Below are 10256 nucleotides of genomic sequence, written 5' to 3'. Positions count from 1 at the left end.
CCAATGCAGGGGACGCAGGTTTGATTCCTGGTCTGGGAACTAAGATCCCACATGCCGCAACCACTGAGCACGTGGGTCACAACTGGAGAACCCACGTGCTGCAACTACGGAGCCCACATGCTCTGGAGCCTGGGCACCAAAACTACAGAGCCCACGTGCTCTGGAGCCTGCACGTCACACCTAGAGAGGCTGTGCACCGCAACTACTGAGCCTGCGCCACAACAGGAGAGAAGCCCGCATGCCACAATTAAAGATCCCACGTGCCGCAACTGAGACTAGATGCAGCCAAATATAAAATAAACATTAAAAATGATACCAGAGGGCTTCCCTGGTGGCGCAGGGGTTGCGAGTCCGCCTGCCGATGCGGGGGACACGGGTTCGTGCCCTGGTCTGGGAAGATCCCACATGCCGCGGAGCGGCTGGGCCCGTGAGCCATGGCCGCTGAGCCTGTGCGTCCGGAGCCCGTGCTCCGCAACGGGAGAGGCCACAACAGTGAGAGGCCCGCATAATGCAAAAAAAAATGATACCAGAAAGTGCTCTTTCCCTCTCTCTCCCTCCCTCCTTCCCTCCCTCCCTCCCTCTGCATTTGCTCCAAGAAGAGGTCATATGAGCACACGGCAAGATAGTGGCCGTCTACAAGCCAGGAAGAGACATCTCACGAGAAATCCACCATGCTGACACCCTGATCTTAGACTTTCAGACTCCAGAACTGTGAGAAAATAAAGGTGTGTTAAGCTGCTCAGTCTATGGTATTTTTTACGGCAGCACGAGCTATCTAAGACGCCTTCTTTCACCATGCGGTACCTCCAGCAGCCTCCGCTGGTGTATCTTGCCTGGCTCCTCCTTCAGCTCCACCTCCTCCGCCTTTTTTTTTTTTTTTTTTGCGGTACGCGGGCTTCTCCCGTTGCGGAGCACAGGCTCCGGACGCGCAGGCTCAGCGACCATGGCTCACGGGCCCAGCCGCTCCGCCCCATGTGGGATCTTCCCGGACCGGGACACGAACCCGTGTCTCCTGCATCGGCAGGCGGACTCCCAACCACTGCGCCACCAGGGAAGCCCTCCTCCGCCATTTTGAATGATTAACCTGAGCCCTGTGGGGACATTCTCCATCCTCCTGAAGCTGCCTACAGACCAAGATCACTTCAATCTAATCAAAGGATTGTTGGATAAACCTTTCAGAATTGTGACACGTTTAAGAAAGTGTCTAGCTCTGGGAGAGCATGTCAAGTCTCATCTTCCTCCTTCACTGAATCCTGATTTCACAGTACTTAGCGAGTATGCTTCCCAGTTAGAGGTTGTAACTACTTCCTTGAAAAGAAAACTTTTTTCTTCCTCTTTATAATCTTTTTTTGTTGTGAATGACTTTTGAGGAAGAGAGTGGAGTAAAAATCCCTTTACTCTACCATCTTTAACCAGAAGTAACCATTCTATATTTATATATGATTTATATCCCATTATAAAGTATGATATATGATGTCTGTACATATCATACTTACTAATGTATGGATGCAGAGTCGTTTCCAGATTCCCATTTTATAAACAGCATTGCTAGACATCTTTGTCCATTTGTCACTTATCTGATTATTTTATTAGAATAGATTCCTAGAAATGGAATTTGTGTCAAAGACTATACACGTTTAAAACTTTGATGCACTCTGCCACATATTAGTTTTTAGAAGGCTTGTTACCAGGGTCAAGCTACAAAGGACTGTTGGAACATCACCTAGAAGGGGAAGGTCCCAAAAGATGCCTCACACAGAGAGGCATTCCTGAGATATAACTCACAGCACAGTGCTTTTTTAAAGTGTGTATAAGTAAGTGATAAACACAATTTTCATCTATATAATATTTCTTTGCCTTGCTTGAGTACATGGTTAAAAAGTTATTAGATTTTTACTTTTTTATCCAATCCTTTAAATAAATACTGATTGGTTGTTTAACTTTATGCAAGGCATTGTGACAGGCACTGGCCCACAGTAAGTGATCCAAACATGTATATATTATTAGCTAGCTTATTAAAAACTCCTCAAGGATTTTAAAGTATAAAGAGATATAGAGGGCTTCCCTGGTGGCGCAGTGGTTGAGAGTCCACCTGCCAATGCAGGGGACACGGGTTCGTGCCCTGGTCCGGGAGGATCCCACGTGCCGCAGAGCGGCTGGGCCCGTGGGCCATGGCTGCTGAGCCTGCGCATCCGGAGCCTGTGCTCCGCAATGGGAGAGGCCACAGCAGTGAGAGGCCCGCGTACCGCAAAAAAAAAAAAAAAAAGAGAGAGATATAGACATGCAAACAAATGAACAATGTTCATTTAGTCAACAAATATTTATTGAAAATCTGCTATGTGCCAGGCACTTTTCTACATCCTGAGGATACAGTCATGATCAAAAGCAACAAAACTCCCTGCCCTGTGGAACTTACATTTTAGTGAAGTAGAGAGACAATAAACATGATATACAGGATAAGTAAGACAAAATAGATAGTGACGAGCAGGGCTGTCTCTAAAAGGGTATGGAAGCCAAGGGCAATTCATTCAGTTGAGCCCCCGACCCAAGATATTCACACTTGAAAGGAGGCTGCACTGCCCTTTTTCATAGTATGCTTGGGATATCATTAAAGGAAAAAGAATCTAAGTTGAATTTTAGAGGTAGTGAGAAAGAGGAATAAGGTACAAGAACCCTTGAAGCACAGGACACAGGCTGGCTACCTCAGCTGCCTAAACCCATGGGCAGGGGGGCAGGGTTGGGGGTGGGAGTCTGGTGGTGAGGGTAGGGAGGCTCCGTAATTTGTGAGGAAGGCCTCACTGAGAAGATTTTGAGTAAGGATCTGAAATAAATGAGGAAGCTAACTGTATAGATACCTAAGGAAAGAGCTTTCCAGGCAGAGGAAACAGCAAATTCAAAGGCCTGAATCAGGAGTTCCCTGATGGTCCAGTGGTAAAGAATCCGCCTTCCAATGCAGGGGAAGCAGGTTCGATCCCTGGTCAGGGAACTAAGATCCCACATGCTGTGGGGCAACTAAGCCCGTGCGCCACAACTACTGAGCTTGCGCGCCTCAGCCAGAGAGCCCCACGCCTCAAACTACAGAGCCCACTAGCTCTGGAGCCTGTGCGCCACAACTAGAGAGAGAAAACCCACATGTCAAAACTAGAGAGAAGCCCGCGCGCCGCAACAATGATCCCGCATGCCACAACTAAGACCTGACTCAGCCAAAAAAAATAATAAAAAAACCCCTGCAAAACACAAAGGTCTGAATGGCAGTCAGGAGTTGGTGGGAAGGTGGAGACAAGGCCAAATGAGGGGGATAGAAGCCAGCCAACTGGGGACAAATGAGACTTTAAAAAGATGATGGGTTCAGCAGTGAAAAACAAAAGGTAAAGCCACATATTATTGTATCTATTGCTTGAGACTTAGAGTGGTTTTATCAAGTGAAAATGAGTTTTTAAAGCCTAGGAAAATGAAGGTGAAAGGATGCTGTTTTCAAATATCATAATGTGGTATTACAAGCACTGCACTGAGAACTTCTTCTCTGCATTCACAGAAGAGAGAGACAGAGAAAAAGACTTAAAGATAATTTACTAGGCTTGTGCCAAAGAGATCAATCAGATAACCTCTGGAAATCCCTTCCAGCAATCTTTAAGCCTAACACAGTTTAACACAGTGTTTCTTTTTTTTGTTGTTATCTATTTTTTAACATCTTTATTGGAGTATAATTGCTTTACAGTGGTGTGTTAGTTTCTGCTTTATAACAAACTGAATCAGCTATACACACACACACACATCTATCTATCTATCTATCTATCTATCTATATTCCCCATATCTCCTCCCTATCTCACCACTCTAGGTGGTCACAGAGCACTGAGCTGATCTCCCTGTGCTGTGCGGTTGCTTCCCACTAGTTATCTATTTTACATTTGGAAGTATATATAAGTCCATGCCACTCTCTTACTTCGTCCCAGCTTACCCTTCCCCCTCCCCGTGTCCTCAAGTCCACTCTCTATGTCTGCATCTTTATTCCTGTCCTGCCCCTAGGTTCTTCATAACCATTTTTTTTTTTTTAGATTCCATATGTATGTGTTAGTATACGGTATTTGTTTTTCTCTTTCTGACTTCACTTACTTCACTCTGTATGACAGGCTCTAGGTCCATCCACTTCACTACAAATCACTCAATTTTGTTTTTTACGGCTAATATTCCATTGTATATATGTGCCACATCTTCTTTATCCATTCATCTGTCGATGGACACTTAGATTGCTTCTATGTCCTGGCTATTGTAAATAGAGCTGCAATGAACATTGTGTACAGGTACATGTACATGTACACGACTCTTTCTGAATTATGGTTTTCTCAGGGTATATGCCTAGTAGTGGGATTGCTGGGTCATATGGTAGTTCTATGTTTAGTTTTTTAAGAAACCTCCATACTGTTCTCCACAGTGGCTGTATCAATTTACATTCCCACCAACAGTGCAAGAGGGTTCCCTTTTCTCCACACCCTCTCCATCATTTATTATTTGTACATTTTTTGATATGGACATTCTGACTGGTGTGAGGTGATGCCTCACTATAGTTTTGATCTGCATTTCTCTAATGATTAGTGATGTTGAGCATTCTTTCATGTGTTTGTTGGCAATCTGGATATCTTCTTTGGAGAAATGTCTATTTAGGTCTTCCACCCATTTTTGGATTGGGTTGTTCGTTTTTTTGATATTGAGCTTCATGAGGTGCTTGTAAATTTTGGAGATTAATTCTTTATCAGTTGCTTCATTTGCAAGTATTTTCTCCCATTCTGAGCGTTGTCTTTTTGTCTTATTTATGTTTTCCTTTGCTGTGCAAAAGCTTTTAAGTTTCATTAGGTCCTATTTGTTTATTTTTTGTTATTTCCATTTCTCTAGGAGCTGGGTCAAAAAGGATCTTGCTGTGATTTATGTCACAGAGTGTTCTGCCTATGTTTTCCTCTAAGAGTTTTATAGTGTCTGGCCTTACATTTAGGTCTTTAATCCATTTTGAGTTTATTTTTGTGTATGGTGTTAGGGATTGCTCTAATTTCATTCTTTTATCTGTAGCTGTCCAGTTTTCCCAGCACCACTTATTGAAGAGGCTGTCCTTTCTCCACTGTATATTCTTGCCTCCTTTATCAAAGATAAGGTGACCATATGTGCGTGGATTTATCTCTGGGCTTTCTATCCTCTTCTATTGATCTATACTTCTGTTTTTGTGCAAGTACCATACTGTCTTGATTACTGTAGCTTTGTAGTATAGTCTGAAGTCCAGGAGCCTGATTCCTCCAGCACCGTTTTCCTTTCTCAAGATTGCTTTGGCTATTCGTGGTCTTTTGTGTTTCCATACAAATTAACACAGTGTTTCTTAAACAAAGAATTACTGACATTCCAGTTTAGGAAGGGCGAAAGGAAAATCCTCAGTGTTTGATTTTATTGAACATGAATACAATTGCTCTAAGTCGCCTTCCTTTTCAAAAACCTTAAATGGCTCCAGCGTTACGGGAAAATATCTGAAAGCATTAGTCTTTCTGATCTGGCTGCAGTGTCTGGTTTTAGTCTTCTCCTTTGCCCTAGTCAGACGTATGTATTCATCACTCCCTAAATACGTTTTATGAGAGTACTCACCTTCATATCTTTGATGGCACCAACGTTACTCTTGAAGTAACTTTTCTACTCTCCTCCATTTATTTAAAACTTACCTTTCTGAGAGTAAGTAAATTTGTGCAACAAATCTTGTTAAGCAAATTATCAGAAAGTATCAAAAGCCTTAAAACTGTTCCTAACTTTGTCTAATTCCCTTCTGGGAATCTCTTCTAAAAAAATCATTGGAGGGACTTCCCTGGTGGTTCAGTGGTTAAGGCTCTGTGCTTCCATTGCAGGGGGCATGGGTTCGATTCCTGGTTGGGGAACTAAGATCCCGCATGCCGCAGCACGGCCAAAAAAAAAAAAAATCATCTGAGGGGTAGGCAAAGATTTATGCACTGAGATATCCTCCATAGTATTATTTATTGTTATTTGTCTGTTATGAAGAATTTCAAGCATACATTAAAGTAGAAAGACTAGTACAATGAAGCCCCATATATCCATAACCTGGATCCAACAATTTGTTATATTTACTTCAACGAACACTTTTTCCTTTAAAAAATATGTTCAACTATTTTAAAGCAAATCCCAAATACCATGTTATTTTACCCTACATACTTCTAAATGCACCTCTGAAAAATATGAGCCTTTTCTTAGATAAGCTTAATGCCAGTTTCACACCTAGCAAAATGAATAAAACCCAGTCCATAAGCAGATTTCCCCAATTATCTTTAAAAAGTCTTTTCTCAGTTGGTTTGCTCAAATCAGCACCCAAATAAAATCCACACATGGCATGTGTTTTTTGGGGCTCTTACATCTCTCTGAATCTAGAGTGGATCCCCTTCCTTAATTAATTAGCATTTTTCATGCCACTGACTTGTTGAAGAAACCAGGTCATTTGTCCTGTAGGATAAGCCATATTCTAGATTTGTCTGTATATCAGCCAGGATAGGCCAGGTTATGCTGAGGTAACAAGCAGCTTCAAAGTATCAGTGACTTGGGAATTCCCCAGTGGTCCAGTGGTTAGGACTCTGCACTTCCACTGCAGGGGGCCCAGGTTTGATCCCTGGTTGGGGAACTAAGATCCTGCACATGGCCAAAACAAACACAAAAAACAAACAAACAAAAAATGGAGCTTTATTTATCCTTCTATGTGTACCTCAGATTGACTGGGACCTCTGCTACCTGTTATCACCAGTCTCACTCCCAGACCTAGAATGATGTAGTTACTGTGGAGAATAACACTGCTGGTCATTGTGGGAGAGAGAAAAGAGCTTTGAAGTGTCTCTTGAAGGAAATTAAATGCTCAGCCTAGAATTCAACTACCCTTCATCTCATTGGCCAGAATTGGTCACATGGCCCTACCCAAAGAAGGCCAGGAAGTATATCCTACCATGGGCAGAGAAGGCACAGATCTAGGCATTTCAGTGAGCTGCATTAATGGCTACAAGTCTATTTGCTTCCTTGTGGTGTCATTTTACTTGTTCCTCTCTCTCTTGAACTTCCTGAAAGTGAAAGATAACTCTAGTACTTGATTTGATTCAGGATCAGTAATTTTGGCAAGATCACTTCATAGGTTGGTCTACGTGCTTCATATTGCATCATATCAGGAGGCACCATGTTTAATTGTAGTAGATTCTAGCAGTAGTGGCCACCACTTCCTCCCCACTCCCAATTTAGTCACACCTCCTTATATCCATGCCCTTGGGTAGACCCCTCTTCTTCTGACTCTGGGCTTGGCCATATAACATGATTTGGGAAATAGGACAATAGCAAATATGATACAAGCAGAGACTCAAAGTGTTGGCACTTTGTGGCTGTCCCTCTTTTGCTACTTTTTTAGAATGCTGAGACTAGTAAGAAAGTATCATGTGATAACAAGAAAGCTGGCAAATCCAAAATTTGTAGGGTTGTTCAGTGACCCAGGGAAGAGCTGATGTTGCAATACAAGTCTGAAGGCCCATCTGCTGGCAGAAGCAGAATTCTTTCTTGCCCAGGGGAGGTCAGTCTTTGCTCTACTAAGGTCTTCAACTGATGGATGAGGCTCACCCACATTATGGAGGGCAGTCTGCTTTACTCAATGTCCACCAATGTTACTGTCATCTAAAAGATACCTACACAGAAACATCCAGAATAATGTCTGAACAAATATCTGGGCACTGTGACCCAGTCAATATGATACATAAAATTAACTATCACATATATGTTTCACTAAGACTGTGTTGTGGCTTGAACTGCGTCTCCCAAAAGATATGATGAAATCTTAACCCCTGGTACCTGTGAATGCAACCTTACTTGGAAACAGGATCATTGCAGATGTAATTAGTTAAGATGAGATAATACTGGAGTAGGGTGCACCTTTAATTCAATATGACAGTGTCCTTATAAGAAGAGAAGACACAGAATATGCACTGAGGGAAGATGATGTGGAGAAACACAGAAAGAATGCCATATGACGATGGAGGCAGAAACTGGGGCTACGGTGCCACAAGTCACAGAATGCCAAGGACTGCCGCAAACACCAGAAGCTAAAAGAAAGGCATGGAACATATTCTCCCTCAGAACTCTGGTAGGAACAAACCCTGCCAATACCTTGATTTCCAACTTCTAGCCTCCAGAACTGAGAGAATAGATTTCTCTTGTTTTAAGCTACCAAGTTTGTGGTACTTTATTACAGCAGCTGTAAGAAACTAACATACCCAAGCACCGCGATGAAGAGTGGCCCCCACTTGCCGCAACTAGAGAAAGCCCTCGCACAGAAACGAGGACCCAACACAGCCAAAAATAAATAAATTAATTTAAAAAAAAAAGAAACATAGACTGCATAGATAAAATACTATATTCTAATGCCATTTTTTTTTCCTGTGGGTTTATCAATCGTAACAGAGTTAGGTTCATGCATTTCTGTTGTTTTCAACATTTTGGAATTGCTTTTTAACTTTTGGTCATATTAGTTATTTATGTCTTCAAATTCAAGTTGTATAATAAGATATATTCAGAGAAGTCTTATATCCCCAGCCGAATCTGTCCTATCCTGTTCCTTACCTTCCCCAAATATAAAAAAAATCAGGGCTTCCCTGGTGGCGCAGTGGTTGAGAGTCCGCCTGCTGATGCAGGGGACACGGGTTTGTGCCCCGGTCTGGGAAGATCCCATATGCTGCGGAGCGGCTGGGCCCGTGAGCCATGGCCGCTGAGCCTGTGCGTCCGGAGCCTGTGCTCCACAATGGGAGAGGCCACAACGGTGAGAGGCCCATGTATCGCAAAAAAAAATAATAATAATCAAATAATATCAATAATGGTTGTCTCTGGGAAGTAAGATTATATGTTTCCTAACTCTTCTCTGAGGTCTTGAAATCAAAACAAAATAAAATGAAGAGAAAAACATAAAAATGATTTGTCCTACAGGGCCCAGTTCAAGTTCCATGACCTCAAAGAAACCATCCCATAAATACTTTCTCTTTTTTGAACTTGTACATTGTTTACTTTTCATATTGCTCCCTTAGCCCTTTGCATCAATCAATCAATAAATTTAAAAATTAATGCACTGATATCTGAAGGGTACTATGTTAGATACTGTGGGGACACAACAATGTATTATCAGTTGTTTTCATGTATAGTCACGTCCTTGATTAAGCTGTATACCGAAGCAAAAGCTTTCTTATGACCTACACGGTGGCCGTCATTGCTGTCTGATGAACAAAATTCCTACAAAATGTTGAAGAGAAAATAAATAAAAACTGAAACAGACTGATACAAATACCTTTAATAATAACAACTTCATGTTTAAATAAATATATTGTTAAAAAATAGTGCAAGAGTATTTTGTTATAATTATTAAGGAAGATTTGAGACTGCTGTTCCCTCTGCAGAAACACTATGCACAGATGCAAAATGATCAAAGGCTGATACAATAATGAATCTCAAGTAAGTGGCGTGGCCATCACGTACCTGTAGGGGAAAAATCAATATAGATGATTTAGAATTCTAGTTAACTGTTAAACAAGCAGTTAGCAGAAGAAAGTGTTTGATACAAGAATAATATTCTAAATATATAATGATTTTTAAGATATAATGTTCAGAAGAGAAGCCAGCCACATGTAACAGTACAGTTATTCTGATATGTAGCAGCCAAATATCAGCCTTAGTTTGAGGAAGAATAGCAGGGGGAGCTAAAAATTGCACTGTACAATTCTGATTAATTTTTTTAAATTAATTTATTTTATTTATTTATTTTTGGCTGCATTGGGTCTCTGTTGCTGAGCATGGGCTTTCTCTAGTTGCGGCGAGTGGGGGCTCCTCTTTGTTGCGGCGCGCAGGCTTCTCATTGCTGTGGCTTCTCTTGTTGCGGAACACGGGCTCTAGGCACATGGGCTTCAGTAGTTGTGGCACAAGGGCTCAGTAGTTGTGGCTCACGGGCTCTAGAGTGCAGGCTCAATAATTGTGGCACACGGGCTTAGCTGTTCCGCGGCATGTGGGATCTTCCCGGACCACGGCTCGAAACTGTGTCCCCTGCACTGGCAGGTGGATCTTAACCACTGTGCCACCAGGGAAGCCCTGATTAATTTTTTTAAAGTGTTCTTCTGAAGTATTTTTCATAATAAGAGATTTCATTTGTTGGATGATGCCTCAGAATACACTACCCTGAATATTACTATACTTTTACATTTATATAAAA

General features: G+C 42.0%; 1 protein-coding gene across 2 annotated transcripts in view; it reads right to left on the bottom strand.

Annotated features, from left to right (window-relative positions):
• Positions 1 to 9326: 9326 nt before the first annotated feature.
• Positions 9327 to 10256, bottom strand: part of IFT25 (intraflagellar transport 25) — a 33467-nt gene continuing 32537 nt past the window's right edge. For both annotated transcript variants that reach the window (XM_081223882.1, XM_081223883.1), the window contains one exon: positions 9327 to 9529. In XM_081223882.1, coding sequence (XP_081080008.1) covers positions 9416 to 9529 — 114 coding nt within the window. In that variant the 3' untranslated portion in view covers positions 9327 to 9415. The remainder of the gene's footprint in view (positions 9530 to 10256) is intronic.

The sequence above is a fragment of the Mesoplodon bidens genome (genome assembly GCF_964165515.1).
Source record: "Mesoplodon bidens genome assembly, chromosome: 2".
NCBI classification, from domain to species: Eukaryota; Metazoa; Chordata; class Mammalia; order Artiodactyla; family Ziphiidae; genus Mesoplodon; species Mesoplodon bidens.
Note: the sequence above shows the minus strand (reverse complement) of the source record. Positions and strands in the feature narration are given on the sequence as shown.